General features: G+C 46.5%; 1 protein-coding gene across 2 annotated transcripts in view; it reads left to right on the top strand.

Annotated features, from left to right (window-relative positions):
* Nucleotides 1-16,681, top strand: part of LOC128888330 (uncharacterized) — a 260,580-nt gene that overhangs the window by 137,377 nt on the left and 106,522 nt on the right. For both annotated transcript variants that reach the window (XM_054145069.1, XM_054145068.1), the window contains exon 3: nt 2,058-2,215. In XM_054145069.1, the coding sequence (XP_054001044.1) occupies nt 2,128-2,215 (88 nt within the window). In that variant the 5' untranslated portion in view covers nt 2,058-2,127. The remainder of the gene's footprint in view (nt 1-2,057; nt 2,216-16,681) is intronic.

The following is a 16,681-nucleotide window of genomic DNA, read 5'->3' as shown; positions in this document are numbered from 1 at the left end:
GGACGAGACGGGGGCGAGGTCGGTCTGCGGAGAACGAGAGAATTTAATTTCTCGGTAACATTACACCTTAGGAGCCTTATTCCAGCGACTTTGTGCGCCTCAGGGGGGTGGCGCAGAGAGACACTCGATCGCAGGACTCCATTTGCGGTTTAGCATAATGGAAACCCAACGCGCCCTCGGGGCCAACGGGGCTCTCTTCTCTCCTTTCTTCTTTCCACGGTGTCTCGCTACGCTTCCTAGCCACGTTCCGTTGCAGAAAAATAAATAAGTTCAGGCAAACGCCGCGGGAGTGGAGACGCTTGATCTGTCGTGAACGCGGTCGTTCACGGACCTGCGTCGACCCTGGATTCTCTTCAGTGGTAGTTGACGCCCCTCGGACAAGTGGCTGGCGAAATTGGCAGACCGGGATGTCTTCCTCTGCGTGTGCGTCGCCTCCTCTACGATCGTTTCAACGCACCTGGAAAAGTGAATCGATAGGGTATTTTAGTATAACGAGGAAGCGTGTAGACGCCTACTGTGCAAATCATCGCACATGCATCGAAAACAAAAGTGCATTAGACACAATGTGAACGTGCTTATCGGTAAACGTACCATTCTCTTGCCGTTTTGAAAACTTTTTAACGCAGAGCTAAGAGCAACGATGTATGATAAACTCTGTACCGGATAAAGTGCCGGCGCTATTGATAAAATCGATGTCCCTTGCAGCCGAGACCATACACGCCATAAAACGTGCTCAACGAGCGGAAAGTGGACGTTGCTTCTTCTCGCGGCGTGCATCGTTAAAGTGGACATTTTAATTTTACCAACTACGTAGACACAATTGGCTCGGAGGGTCACTGTCGACGTTCCACCCTGTCGCTCGAGCTTAATGACCCCTAATGACGGGTTAAAAATATCCAATCCTGGGGTAAGATCGAGGGTTGATCGCCTGTCGCTGAACACATCGAACGACGCCTGCTGAAAAATTCGCGCCCATCGAATTCCGCGTTCAACTTTCCAAGCAGCGCGATACGGCTCTGTTTGAAAATCATTTGCCATTGAAATTTCGTCTGGACGTAGTTCACGGAGTCGACGTTTATTACGCGAAACAAACGATTGCGGTCGTTAATCGGGACACAATTTGATTACATTTCCATTTGGCCGACCTAGATGGAAAAACTGCAGCGACAATTATTCGCTGTTGAAATATAATAAATGGGCGACGAATATCGATGCTGATTTGACGGTTGATTGCGTAGTTTAAAGATGGCAGGTAACGATTCGTTTAAAGTAAAATTACACTCGTTACTTCGTAGCGTACTGTCTCGCACCGCTTAGACTTCGCTGTTAGACATTTGGTCGAGTTTTAAGTTTAAAAGGTATGGGCGATATCATGTTATAGAGAGACGCTTCGTTCTCGCGTATATGTATATTACAAATTTGTGTGCCTTAACGAACGCTGAATTAAATGTTCCAGGCTCGTTAGCTCGCTGGATCGAGCAAAGGGAAAGATCTCCCCGTAGGATATTCCCTAAAAGAATTATATGGGTAATCGCCTTGCAGACGAGATAATTGCAATCGACGAATGGAACAAAGGGTTAACTCGACGCTTCGCTTCTGCGTAATTTATATTTCGGTAACTTACTTGCTCTAGGACGATCTCTCAATTAGGGTCGGTCTCACATGGGCAATTACTGTAGTCTCGGTAACAGAGAGAACGCAACGTTACATTTTTTTCTAGGTGGACTGAAAAGTAGTATCGTTTCTGCGAATCTAGATACTTATTTATCATTCATCAGCTCATTGATTTTTATCGATATGGCATTGAACATTTAAATAATTAAAAATAGAAATTTATTAAGAATGTATTTGTTTTGAATTTAATGTAAAAGAAATTACGTTACTTTTCGGCCCTTCTAATAATATGAACTGTTCCTTCTTCTTATACTGCAGCTTGTGAATTTTTCTTAGGCTCTTGTTGTACTCTTTAGAATAGACTATGACTGTTCTCCTGAATTATCCTTTGTCCCTCGCTGTATTTCCACGAGTTCTTACCATCGTTACCATTTTTGTTCCAGAGGGGCTGTGATGAGGGAAGCCGGTTAAAGGACCCTGTGTCGCGCAGGCGCCGGTAGGAGTACAGGAAAGATGCTGCCTTCCTCGAGAGCTTTATTAAGCCCGCTGCTGCTTCTAATCATCGCTGGAAGCACCGGTGCCTTCGGCTCCCGACAAGGAGGTAAGAAACCATCTCTTGGAAGATGTTTTGTCCCTGGAGGGCGACGACGACCCGCTGGGGACGGGGAGCCAGCGTTACCTCCTGTACTTCGTCAATTTTCACCAAGTTTTCCCGGGGAAAATCTGGTTAAGTCGTTGACCGACTTTTCCCACGGCTGGCTATTCTCGTAGCGTCGCGGAGCTTCGTTGTTTTCGCTCGAACACCGGTCGTTTAGCCGTTCCGGCGGCGTTGAACGCTCGCGAGGATCGAGGACCTGTTGGATGACGACCCAGTTAGTCCTGGTTTCAAATTATGTAAGCCGAAGGGACGAGTCTCGGGCCAAGTTCTGTGAATAACGACTCTGTCCGACTCCCTGTTGCGTTGCAGCTCGATGCTAGAGCACGCCAGTCTCGAGCAATAAATATTTGCGTCGCGAAGTTTTTCTTTTCTCCGAATGAACGACGCAATTTACTCGTGCTTGTCTCGCATTTTCTCGTTGTCGAGGACGTTGTTACGCGGACTGTAATGAATTTGATGATTACGCTTAAGCAAAGATCAACGAATGCCTCCTGGTTTATTTAACTCGTAGACTGTTCGTTTCTGGGTGACACGGTTTTACTTAAAAGAATTAGAAACCGTAGCTTGTTTTTGACTCTTCCAAGTGTATATTTCTCGTTGCGATTACATAGCCAAGTAGAATCCGAGGCTCGTAAACGTTCCGTAACAGATTCGCGAGACAACGGTGGTCCAGGCTTAATCCAAACTGGCGCCGTTTCTCGGAATTACCGTGAGACGGGCCAACATCTGAATTTACACGACCTTATTTTGGAAAAGCACGCGTGGCCCACACGATACGTCGGAACGTTTCTCTGTGACTTTTCCTAGCGTTGGGACCAAGCGACATGCAAGCAAATACTAACCCTGGACGGTTGATATAATAGGTCAGAGTAACTTGTACCTGTGTTACGGGCTTCTTCTGGTACTGGATCCAGGTTTTGAAAGCGGTACGTTGCAAGCGTACACTGTTTGAAACATTACTTCTTATGACCAGCGACGCGAAGGAGACTTGGATATTGGACTGGGTTCGGATTCGCGAGTAAATATTGAACTTAATCCCATCGCTACTCCTTCGCCATCCGAAGTCATCCCCTCCTATTTTCCAACCCTTGCCCTCTTTTGTCGGCCAGCTCGGTCCTCAACGCTGTCCCTGTCGTTTCTCTGGCCGTTTGTCCGCGTTTCGCTTTGCTCGTATTCGCGAAGGGAACACCTCTTAGCGGCCATTTCCTAGATTAAGGTCACCTGGAGAGCAAATAGTTTGTTAGGAATGAAAAGAGGGAACTGGCTGGTCCAACGTCAACGCTGAACTTCCAGTGTATACGGTTGTGGAAAACTATTTACGCGCGAAACGCTACTGCATTTCAACAGTAGACCTCCCTTTCGATGTAAACCTCATTGTTTTCGACTTCTCCGAGCTAACCTGGGACACGTTTCCGCCTGTTACATTCGACCCTGTGTTGCACGTTCTTCAGAGTCTACGTTGGTCTCTGTTTCCGTACAGATTTATATTGTACTAGGGAGACACGAATCCCTTATAGTTCTAGAATTGTAGTTATACGTTGGAAAGTATGGTACGTTCTTGCCATGTACAGTCAGTCCCAAAAATATTCGTACTCTCTAAATCTATTAAAGACTTTTGTCTAAATTGAATGACAGGTTTGGTGTTTCAAATAAATGTTTCAAGCTCTCGTTTCTCCATCAAGAAGATTGAGTCAAACGAGAACACGGAATGTAGGGTACGGGATTGGTCGTATAGGTAAAGCGATCGACTGTGGATCCGAGGATCGTGGGTTCGAATATCCGTGCCTTATTTTTCGTTTGGCCTCCTACGTGATTTACGAAACTAGGAGCAGGTCCAAAATAACAGGTGCCTTCGTCTTCTTCGTGACGTTCTTTGTTCCAGCGCTCATCCAGCTTCGAAACTTCACCTAAGCTATTCGCGTTGCTCTACAAACCTCGTTCAACGGAACTATGGGACCGATCGTATAGTAGGTCTCACGGTGGTACTACTCCGAGGTCATGAATATTTTCAGTTTCACGGTTTTATCACTGGGAACGCCAAGGGTCGGAACCTCAATCTCTCGTAAAACGAAACCATAGATTCCGGAAGAGCGAGTAGTAAATCGTTGGGAGAGTCTAGGAATCCTTGCCAGTTTGCGTCGATCAAGATGAACGCTCCCCAAGCTGGCGCGGAAACAAGTTTCGTCATTGGTAGCTGCGTCCGCTACAGTTTGTAAACTTTTTTTGGCCATTGAATAATAAATAATTTATTCCAGAGGCCATTTCATCGCACTTCTCAATATTTTGTTTCATGGAGTTAATCAATTTATGCAACGAACGGCTCATTTATGTCCTCGTGTCATAGATAGACTAAGAAAGGTCACGTCGCCTTAGTGAACTGTAAACCCCCGAGAATCGAAAGTGGCAGGCACACGCCCAGTCATCGACAAAACTTCCCAGTGGCCACTCTCTGTACCGAGAAGATTACAATTTCCTTCCAAGTCGAGAACATCAACGCCACTTCTTTCAATTGCACTAGTGCAATTCGTGTCGCGGATTACCGTTCCGCGAGCAGCGGAACCCTTGAGATTTTATTTTCCCGCTGGGTTTGCCAGTAGGGGTCGCTATCGTAACCCTTTAGACTCCGAGATGGCAGTTCCAACCGCCCATTGACCCAAATCCCCAGGTTCGTGCCAGGCGAAGTTTCACCTAGACGCGGAGGATTCGCGAAGCTGATGCAACTGATTTCCTGTCCTCGAGGAACGAGAAAGCCCCGTTAACGTCGCCGAAGGAATGGCTGGCCAAGTTTTTCAGCGAACAGTGAATTCTTCTCTTTCGAGAACATCCTGTTTCCCTTTCTAGGCGCTGGTCGATTAGCTCGGAATTCGTGTCCCCGTTTCTCGTCGTGCCACGTCAAAAACGAGAGGGCGCAGGGTGAAACGCCTAATCGCGGGGCAAATAAGATTATCTGATCGAATTTTAATGGCGAGCTCGCGTGCCCTCCGTGACGAGAAGGTCCCGTCCCTATTCTGGTTAAGGCGATCGTAAAGAGCGGTGTTCTGCTCGTTAATGCGGGAGCAAATTCGACCACGAGCACGCTCCACCGGGGGTAGGGGGTTGTATGCCCGCGTCTAGCGAGTCGCCCAATCCCCGAACTCTCGACCAAATTACAACCCCGCGAACAAGCTGTCCCAGTTATCTTTTACCGCGCTTCCAGGTCTCTCGTTGCTCTTTATATCGCGGTCGTACCCTCTTCATCTTTTCGCTCGCCGCCTCTCGAGCGTACCACTCACTTGACATTTTCCTTTTGTCTTGCGCGGACACTGGCGTGGCTGTTTTTATTGTTCCCAATTGGGGTATTTACTCGTGGCTGCAGTTCCACGGACGAGGTTGACGAAGTTAATTTTGTTGTTCGAACAACGCCCGCTTTTGGACGAATCCGAGCAAACATCTGCGAGAAAAGTTTGAAGTCCATCAGAGAATTCTATTCCTGACTATGGTGTCAAATGATCATGATATCAAATTAACCCTTTGCACTTGGAATCATTTCGTTACAGAATATGCAAACAGGAATCAGGTCATATTACATAATGTAACTTGTAAAGCATGTAATTTACTGTAACGATACTCGCGCATATATGAATCTTTAGACATCGAGAAACATATTTATGTCATAATTACGTTCGAGTTCTCCCAAGCATCCGTAAACGAATGCACTTTCTGCAAGCCGCGTAAATCCCTCCCGTTGTTTCTTTAATGCATTTTTATTCCTACCCAATTCCACTGCCGGCAAAATGACGCGAAGTGTGGTAAATTTCAGCGAAGAGGGAAAAATGTCGGTTCCCTTGGAGCGACAAAGTCTCGCTTATCGTTCTTCCCTCGTTTACCAGGACGCCCTGTTGCCTCTGTAAAACTGATTAACGTGATCTTATTAGCGAGATGCGTCTCGGTGTCGCGAGTCGAAGATCAAAGCGTAAACAAACGCTTGCGCGACGCGTCGTGACGGTCCGAGCCGCGTGTTTCGCTTAATTGCGAGTCCTTTCGGACAAGAACAAACCCCTCTGCGTGCCCGACACGTCTTTTCTCCTGGACGACGCGACGGTTTACTCTTTCCCAGACACGTCACGATTACGGGTCGTTTTGTTAAAATGCTCACGGACGCGGACGACCGCTCTAATTGCGAATCTTGGCTCGTTTCATTGGGTACAGTTCTGTGTATAAATGCGAGATATTATCGGGATAAGAGTTCCATGCAATGAAGGAAATATACACTACTCCGGACAGTCTTAATGGCATTCGCGTTTGGTGAAAAGAATCTCGCGTACATCTGCATCGGAAGAATAACTTTTTTAATTATGAATATGAACTGACCTTTTCGAAAAAGGTTTTTTTCTCAACCCTGTAGCTGTCGTAACTCGGAAGATGATCATTACCATGCCTGAGAACGCCAAATAAAGAACATTGGCGAAGGCTCGAGCAAACATGAATCTTTTTCCAAAATTAAACACCAGTTGGAATTTTCCTAAAAAACACGAAGATAAAGAGCCGAGAACGAGTACGAGCCAGTGTGTACTCGGCTCTCGCGACATTTCTCAGAGCACGCGTTCTCCAACCTGTTAGCCTTTTTCCGTATCCCGCCCTCGACTTCTTGTCTCCATCTTCTCGGCCGTTCTTCCAGCAACTTCCTCGCACAAGTGGTCGTCGGATAAAACTCGCCAAACTGGAGTCCCCGGACACGCGAGTTTCGCGCGAGTTTGCCACCGATAAGGGAGGAGCGCGTCGCGAAAATTCCGAGGCAAGGCGAAACGCGTTCCCCTTTTACTTTTCAGTTTCACCCTGATAAATTGTTTACTCGATGGGACAAACTTTCGGAGCGGCCATCCTCGTTGTTTTCTAACAGTGTCGTAACGACCGCACGGTCTTTGTCTTCTTTGTTACAAAGACGCGGTAGAGGCTGGGGACGCGGGTAACAAATTCCAGTCGTCTTTTTTTCTCAAAGTTTCCCGTCCATTTTTATCTTTTCATTTAACCCCTCTCTCCTCGTTTAACACTAAACCTTCCGAGTTCATTTGTCACTATTTCTATCGTGATGGAGCAAATAACTTAGACACACATTTCTCAATTAAATGCAAACATATTTTACGTGGAACTAAATTAAATAATGCATGAAACAATTGTATATAAGAGGTATTAAGAACTGCAATACAAAAGTTCAAGAACGATCATTTGATCAGTCGTGGTAGGTTCAGTGTTAATTTCGTTCTTTAAGCACAATTCCGAATAATATTTCTCGTTTATGGAATTATTTCACCCAACACTGGCAACGGCACACCTCATCGCGTATTTTGGTCGCCAGGAGTCTAATTTTCACGCGTTTCGTCCCGGACCCTGCTCCAGTCCCGTTACTTTGTAATTACTTGCGACTTTGAACCCTACCGGGCTACCCGGCGCTCTCAGCGATCGCGATAGAATATTCGGTAGGCAACCGCGTAAAGGTCCGCGGAATTAACGCTTCCCACATGGAGAAACAATAACGCGTCTTGCCACCGCGGGTCTCGACGTGCCCCGAGGAGATTTAATTCCTTAAAAGCCCCACGCGTTTTCCTGCTTTTACTCGGGCCCCCGGTTATCCATTCGCTTTACGCGCACACGCAAAAGAACTCGTCGCGGATGAAAGATAACGCAAGTCAGCGATGCGTTCCGTGGAATAAATTTTCCTAATAAAGAATTGTCGCGAGAAAAAAAACTTGTTCGCCCTAAAACGCGATACGATGGAACTCGAGCGCGGGGGAGTAGGAGGTCTGAAAACTGGAGCCTTGGTTAGAAAGGTGCAAGCGATTTTAGGGCTAATCTGAATATACCTGCGAGGATCTTGCAATTTACTTTAATAGAGAGTTTCTTCCAGCGTTTAAAATTTCTCGTCGATCTATCGGGTGCATCCAGTCAACGTTTCAGCCGCCACCTAATGTCAAGCTGGCGACAAACGCGAGGACGTGCGTTTGGCGTGGCGTGTTCCCCTCCCGAAACGGGAGGAATTAATGGTCACGTGAAAGCGATAAATCCTTGCGTCCACGGGGCCTTCAAGACGCGCTTAGCCGACCGTTGTCGGCGCATCCATCGACATCGACACCGCCTCTGCTCGCGGCCGTCACGGATCCGTCATTCGACGGGCTGCGGAATGAAAACGCGGCCGCCGGCGTTGCGGAGGGAACGCGGAAGGGAGAAACATTTAATTCCGTTTGCGGCGAGCGCAGAATGACGGCCACGGCAGAATAGAAGATCGGAGACAAATGGTCGCGCATACTTAGCGAGCACTTGACTGTGACAAACTACCCCGCATACACACCGAGAGAGTCGGTGCAAACGCGACCTCGTCCTACCGAAACGCAGCAACTTGCACGAAGGGAGAGACGAGGGGACGAAAGCGTTGTTCGTAAATTGTGCTCCACGGAATGCCGAGGCGTCGACGGGCTTCTGCGCCGTGGTTTAAACCCTTGCGGATTGCTAGGATAGGAACGGAAAGGAGAACGTGACTGCGATGGCGGACGTGGCCGAGTAAATGAGAATTTTATTGCTTCGACGTCCTAGCGGTGTGTCGGCGCTCCTTTTTTTCCATTGGTTGCCGCACGGGAGTTGGCCCTATGTTTCAGAATGCACCTTGTACGTACTTGTTTTTCAAAGTTTAGGAGCATTCCCTTTCGCGCGTTCTAGTTTTCCTTCTACCGAATTCTAGCGCGCGACGACTTCAGTTGCTTGGAATCTTTGGAGTTTGTACGGGGCGTTATTCCCAAGTTTCTTCGAAGCCTTTTGGATCTCGTCGACGGGAGACTGGGTCGACGAATAGGTTGCTTCCTATTTTTAATTTTAACGAACATCTTAAATACTTTAATTCCATTCGATTTTCCAGCTTTCAAGTCCTTAAGAATTCGTTGGACTTGAGGCCAATGCATCGAAGACATACATTTGTCCGTTTTGTATTTTTAAACAAAAGCATCTTGCGGTCGAAGGCTGGCAAGGCAAATATCGAGGACACGCGGCGAATCCATGGATCTCGATTAGTTTTTAGTAATCGACTCCCGCCTATTCGACGAGCACGGTCAACAACACCGCGATCGGTCGACCGTGCGACAAAATTGAATGCAAACAATTGCTTGCCGCTCGCTAACGCGTTTGCATCGATAGCCGAGCTAGGAAAAAGAAGCGGGAAAGGGACGCCTCATGAATATTCCGCGAGACCTCGACGCTCCCTCGTTCCCTGCTATTTTTCAAGCGGTCGAGACAAAGTACCCTGGTACGTTGCCAGAAGGAGAGGAAATCGCGCGACGCCGATGTTTGTGAGAGGATCCCTGATTTCTCGCTTATTATCGGCGTGTAGTTCGTTAGTCTCATCGGTCACGAACGAGGATACCAGAGAAAGATGAACACGAGCCTGGGGAAAGAAGCGTGTCATTTTCGAGAGTCGAGCTTGTTTTGCTCGAACGAGCGATTAGTCTAGCCCTGTCGCCTCGAGAAAAACAGGGATTTTCTTTTCCCCTCGCTGGAAATCCCTTCCCGAACGATTTCGAAAATGGGGCTCTCGATCAGGGTATTTTTACATGCTACGGAAACCATTTAGCATTTTCTTGATCCATCGTTTATCTTCCGTTTCCTCCTTGCGTGTATTATTCCACGAACACTGCTCGCTTCTGAATTATTCCCGCAACTATTTTCATACCACCTGCAATTATGCCTGAGACGCATTTACGATCATTTCCAGCCCACAAATGGATCCTAAGCGAATCGTGAAACATTTTTCACGTGGATCTACCATCCACCATCTTGTATCAGCGTTCCACGAAATTTTCGGAACGACAGCATTTTTCGTTACGGCTCCGCGATTCCATTCGCCCGTCTTTTTTAATATCCCGCCACACTCGTCGTCATTTCGTCGTCAAACAATCGGATTCCTTTTTCCATTCTGTGTAATCATCAACAGGACGAGCGACGGGGACCGCTTCGTTGAACAAAAATTATTACCAACGGGCGTTGGGGAATCCCGTTTCAAAACGGGGTCGTTACAGTGCTTCACCGAAATTTTCTTTATCGTTTGTGGCTTTCCAAGAATTCATTTGAGCGTCCAACTCTTTGCAAACGTTTTTGCTCCAATCGGAAGAGAAATTCACGATTCACCGCCCGGTTGAGTGTTTCGATAATTTCATTTTATTGTTTCATTTCGCGCGACGGGCGCAAATTTTGCGCGTTCGCTCGCGAACGATGTAACGCCCAATGACCGAAAGGGATTACATCGTTCTTTGGAAAAGCGTCGAAGGGTCGTCGATCGAATTAGTTGCTGTGCACGTCATTAACTATGTATTACCGGGAATTGGGGCATCTGGCTCAACGCGTTACAGAGTACGTATTCGGTCGTCACGTAACTAACGGAACGTTATTTATGCACGTATAGAAAAAACCTTTTCAATAGATAATAACTTATCCCTTTGAACTCGAGGCCTTTTTTGTTCTGTATTCACCATGCTTTTTATTGCCACGTTTATTATGCTAAGCTTATTATACTTTTATGAAAGAATTAGAACAGTTAATCGTCAGATGCATTCTTTTCGCTCGCGAACAGTAGAATCGTTCGCACTTTTGACCATGGACATTCCTCATCGTTTCCAGTTTTCGAAAAACCCTCGATTATTGCCGGTCGTTAATCGTCGCGCGGGATGGTCAGTAATTATTATTATATTTATCGCGCGCAGTTTGGATCGACGACGAGTTTTTAATTCGGGCGTTTCCGATTCGGCCGGCATTGCGCGGGCGGCCTGGGTCGTCGTTTTTGTTTTTGTTTCCCTCCCTACCCGCTCTTTGCCGTGGCTCTTTTTATTTTGCGCACGGCCATTTAGCGAGGAAATTTGTCGGACGATGAAATAACTCTTTTGTCCTCCGGCGCGACAGGCGACTCTCGATTATTTCGCCATCGCTCGGCCAGCGATGTTCGCACTGCGAAAATCTCTCTGATCCGTCGACTCTTCTTCTCCTTTCAACACCCTGCCTACCTGTTTTCGTTAACGCATCTCCTTTTAGAAACTCCAGTAGCAACCTCGCGTGTTTTCCTGTGCCGTTCGAACAATCGATTCTCCAAGCTAGAGGTTTTTAGGTCCGAAAATTTGAATTTTTAAGAAAAATTCCCGTTGACTAGAGGACATTTCCGTTGCTACATTTCTACGTGGAAGTTCCAGTTGTAGCTGAGAATGAATGAACTTGTTGCGACTTGCTGTAGAGCGGTTGTAGGTTTCGTCGGAAGAAGAACTTTCGCGAATGTTGCAACTCGTTGTAGAACTTCAACAAGAACCCTCAAGTTGCCGAAAGACAGAGAACTTAAATGGCGCGAAGTCTCGGGTCAGATTTTGTAATAAAGTAAATTCGTGTCTTGCGCATAAGTCTCGGTGAGTGGTTCATCGAGTTATCAGTCTTACAGGACCTTCATAAATTATATGTTCTATAACTCCCTGACAAAATAAAATGAATGATCGCCTTTAGTTGCCATGTCACCGATAGATGCCATTACCTCGCTCATCCCCCTGTCAGGGCAACACAGTCGCAGTGGCCAGTAAATTCGCATCGATCGGTAACTGGGGCTAGCCGAAGCGGGAATTCGAAGGTTCCTGGGGAACAGCACGTTGCACGTTTCGCGTTCCACGTGGCCGGATCAATCTAAATTCGCATTATTACCGAGAAGCTAGGCGCGATACAGCGTTCGATCCGACACGTAATACGGGTAATTCCGGTTTATTAGGCCGAACCGCATTAGGTTTCCGCTTTATTAGCTCGGAAGCGTTGTCCATCGTTCCCAGCGAGCCTGGCCCGTTGCTCTCGCGATCGTTCATCGATTCGGTTGCCCTCTCGCCAGCAGCGGTCCCGTTGCCACCGTTTACTTCATTAATTCCGCCGTACTATTTAGTTGCCTGGCTCCACCAGCAGCGAAAGTTCCTTCGACACTGAGACAAATCGGATTCCGCGACGGGACACCAGCAGTTGGCAGAGTTTCACCGGGGCGTGCCGTGTGCTCCTCGTCGCGTGGCTCTAGCATCACGTGCAGCCTCGAATCTTCGGATACAGTCCGCTAAAGAAGTCTGCATTGTATTTTCGATATACTAATCTTATTGAAAAATTCCGTGGATGAGGCTTTTGGGGGTAAACTCGATTCGAAACTCCGATCTGGTACCAGCCAGACTTTGAGATATTAGAAATAGAAGCCGAAGATCGTACAGAACAAGGAGTAGAATATACTTCGCGGAAGATGTTTAATTCCGATAAAATTGCAACAGGAGACGTCCCCGCACACCGCGTTCCTCTCCCGTATCACGTTTTATCCCAGTTTCCTCCTCTTCCTGTTTCTTTCAAGCTTTTCTCCTCACGTGCTCGAGCGGACCAGTTCAACGGTTGTTTATATTTCAAAGCGAGGCGCTATTTCAGCCTGTCATCGTTTCTGCTCGATGAATTTTTCAATTAACCCGCCGACGTCGGGCGAAACCGAAGACGAAGAGACGTAGCGAACAGCGAATCGGATATTGAGTGGAAATCGAGCCGCCTGCGTTCACCGTCGACCGCCGTTTCGCGGGAGATTTCTTATTTTAATTAGCCGAGGCGCGTGCTGGCTGGTTTCGAAAGTTTCGCAGTAAATGTGAAACATGGCACGCTCCGTGTGCGTTTTCCTCCCCGTTCGCAGCGATTCATGTCGCTCCAGGAGCAGCTTTGAAAGTTGGCGAGCGATTACGGAGGGCCACGAGAGCCATGGGGTGATTCCACCTACGATCGATCACTTTTTACGGTCATTGTCTGAGATTTCATTGAAATCGTAGCGTGTACGTACTTTGTGTGGAATTAAGGAGGGTTTAAGTCATCGTTTGGGTAGTTTTAAACTTGGAGACGAAGTACGTGTCGAGTTTTTTTGTTTCTTCATTTGGATGTTGACTAGTTGAAGAAATCAATCTTTAACAAGCGATCTATCATCCGTATCGAGTCGATGTCTTTTTTTTTTTTTTTTTTTTAGTTCGATGAGAACTTTGTCCAGCTATGATCTAGATACGGTGTTTCAAAGGTGTTCGAGGCCTTAGGGATGAACAGAGACTTCGTACGATGCAACGTTCGATAAATTACCCCTCGGTGCTACTAATTTTATCGCGCGTTGAAGACAACCGTCGACTTTGAATTTCCTGTAGGACGCGCAGCGATTCGTCGGTGCCTTTGAGCGCGGAAACGAAGATGGATTCTTTCTTTTCGCAGAAGAGCAGAATGATTTAAGCCCCCGAGCGTTCCCGAAATTCCAGAAGGAATTGCTCGCTTCTCTTTCCTCCTTCCGCCTCGTTTCTTCGCGGCAACTCATAACGAAATGACAAAGTGACTCGTCACTAGTGGCTCTCCCTTGTTCTCGTCTCACCTTGATCATCCTTCGCTTCTGTTATTTTCTTCTTGGCTGGAACACGCGTGAGTTCCTCCCTCGTTTCTAAATTAATAGTTTCAGGCACTGACGTTAGTCAGTTTTCTTCACCAGTTTGTTTTAACCGAGGTAACACACTCTTTTAATATAAATTAATTTTTACTCAAAAGGAATTAAATAGTTTTACAGTAACGAAGGCAAACAACCTTTTTCTCTGCCTTCTCTGATAAAATTCCATAAGGTACCGCAAGGCATTGCGGCGCATTCGTCTCCATTAATTTTTAGTTGCATCCCCTCGCTAAATTTCTGGCCGCATCCTGCATAATGCAACTTTGAGGAGGTCACAGATGCTCGCGGTTGCTCGACTCGGACGAGCAAATATCAATTATTCGAGCTCGTCGAAGTTCGAGAAACAGCGAGCCAAGAAATCGCCGTCGTTTTTGTTCTACCAAGAAACCGTGCAATATTTCTTGGGGTTGAAATGCGTCGAAAGAAATTGCTTCGTCGTGCGTAATCGACAAATTTCAACAAATTGGGTGTCCCTGCTTGGAAAAAGAGCAAAGGCTAAGTTTTCTTAAGGGCGCTTGGCTTGCTCGACTAAATAACGCTATCGCTTCGAAATGTGAAATATTTTTTTTTATGCTTGCAAAGGTGGAAATTAATGGAATCTAGGATTAAAGAATTTAACGAAGCTTTAATATTTTCAATGCAATTTCTAAGAAAAATTTATATTTATTTATAAGAGAAGAATATTATTCAAGACGGCGACTAGTTTTAGATTGCTTCGTCTGTTAAAGAAGGTTTCGAGACCCTTTCTTAAAAATAGGCGAGTGCTTAGAGCGCTATAAATATAGTTTTAATGCCTAAACGGTGCCTCGTATGTTTGTACAGCTAATTGTGTTTACGCGTAACCCACATAAATCTCAACTGCTTAACGAGTAGGTTTTTCCAGCTATATAGATTGCATATAGAGGGAGCTAACATAACTTTTGGCCGGTGATGTAGGCGTCACTCCTGGTGTCGCGATTTTAAATCAGTCGTCGAGTTCTTCCAGCCTCCGTTTATGCGAACATGCGCGCGTAATTTGATGTTAGATATATTTAACCATCGGCGCTTCTGCGTTCGAAACGGCGCTCCCCTCGAAATAAAGACGGTGACGTACGATTAATTTTGTTTTCAAAGCAGTCGGTAAACGTCCTGTTCTCTGGCACTAAACTTGCCAAGCGTTCGCCCCCTATTTCTCTCGACGACATCGGAACGCATTCTCTTGAACACCCGGTATTTTTGGCACGGCAACAATAACCAACGACTTCTTCTTCTCTTTAGGATTAATGAGAACCAAAATTCCAACGATGCCGTGTCGACCTTTTCTTTCGAAATAAATTGTCTGTGTCTTCATCGGTTCGTTGTTCGTAATTCCCAATCCCTAAACGTAGTCACCACTGCTTTGTTGTCTTTCGCAGCACGTTCGTGTATTTTCATGGTAGATTGGGTAGGAGTTCTTCTATTTTTCGCCAGTAAAATTTATCTACAACTAACCACGTCAACGTTCTCAGCGTTCCATGTGACTTCTGAGTTGTCTCGAGGCCCGGCACCAACAATGACACTCTGCTTATTTTAGCACTCTACACTTCCATATTCCAGTTTCACTCTCGGCCTTTATCCTTTGTTCCAACACTCGTTAACCGCAGTCTCGTACGACGGTTGCACCTCGATGTCCTGCTAGCACCTAACAACTCGAAACTTCCTGTGTGTTTTCAAATAACGCCTCGTTTCTCGTCGTGTTTTAAACTCGCGTCTACATGCAATGCGTTTAATGAATTGCGGCATGAATTCTCCCGCTTACTTTGTTAGTGAACACACGACAACGCGCGTTTTTATCGGTGGAATTTTAATCCCTTTTATTTTAATTCGATCAAAATTCGTGGTATCGAGTGCTCAGTGATACTTGTCGTGGATTCGGGGCATTCTTTTATTCGAGGCGTGGCGGCGCTAGTGTCGCGCCCAGCATAACTTCCGCAGCTCTTCTCCTTGATAACGAGACCTGAGAAGGCATTCTTTAATATTTGAATTCAAACTATTCACAGATCCACGAAAAAGACTGATTTATTTTATTTCAACTTCTAACTGACTTTACTTGCTAGAGTGTACAAGTTCGTTAAGATTTCGAGTACCTAGACACGCTCCACGCGCAACGTGGTCCCATTTTACGGTGGTAGTTTGTGTAGTTCAATGGACAGAACTTTCTCAACGATTTAATAGTCCTGATCAGGCAGCGAGTAACGAAGTATTAAAATCTGGCGGCCAGACGTTGCGACGGTTAGTTTCTTTACGGCAGTTGGACGCGTTTTATAGTAAGCGATTCGAAGTTCCCCGGAGGCATTCCCTTGAAGCTCCTCCGCGGGTCATGAACGTTACAATACGCGCGGGTTACGGGTAGCCAGTAAATTTTCAACCGAACAGAAATGTTTAACGAGAAATTAAGATCGCGATGGCCTCTGGGCGAATGGAAAACGGGCCGCCAGAGTGGTAGCTTTGGTGGGGAAGAAATGGACTCCAACGAAGAGACGGACGAACGCTTCCAACGGTCAACAAGGAGACGGGACTCCTCGTTTTCTCCACGTTCGACGAAAGAGACGCGTCGTCGTCGTCGCGGCGCTTTCTCTTCGCTATTTCTGGCGGCCAAAAACAATACGATGTCGCGCTGTCAGGCGCCGAGACTCGCTTCGGATTCTCAGACGTGGACGTTTCGCCCTTCTTTTTGCGTCGGGAATCGTTAGTCGCGTACATACACGCTTGTACTCGATTTTAGCCCTCGATGTAACAGTTGGTAAATACATAGCTAGTCCCCTTTGTCTAAGCGTTATCGTTTGATGGCGATGGGAGTGACTCTTAGACAGTATCCGAATCATTTTAAAATTCACACTAGAATTTTCTATACAGGAACAAATATAGTTGACAAAATTTGCTAGAAGTCCACAAGTTCCTCCGTTCCCAGAAGAGAAGCC

The sequence above is a fragment of the Hylaeus anthracinus genome, unplaced genomic scaffold, assembly GCF_026225885.1.
Source record: "Hylaeus anthracinus isolate JK02 unplaced genomic scaffold, UHH_iyHylAnth1.0_haploid 11994, whole genome shotgun sequence".
NCBI classification, from domain to species: Eukaryota; Metazoa; Arthropoda; class Insecta; order Hymenoptera; family Colletidae; genus Hylaeus; species Hylaeus anthracinus.
This window is presented reverse-complemented; position numbering and strand designations above follow the sequence as displayed.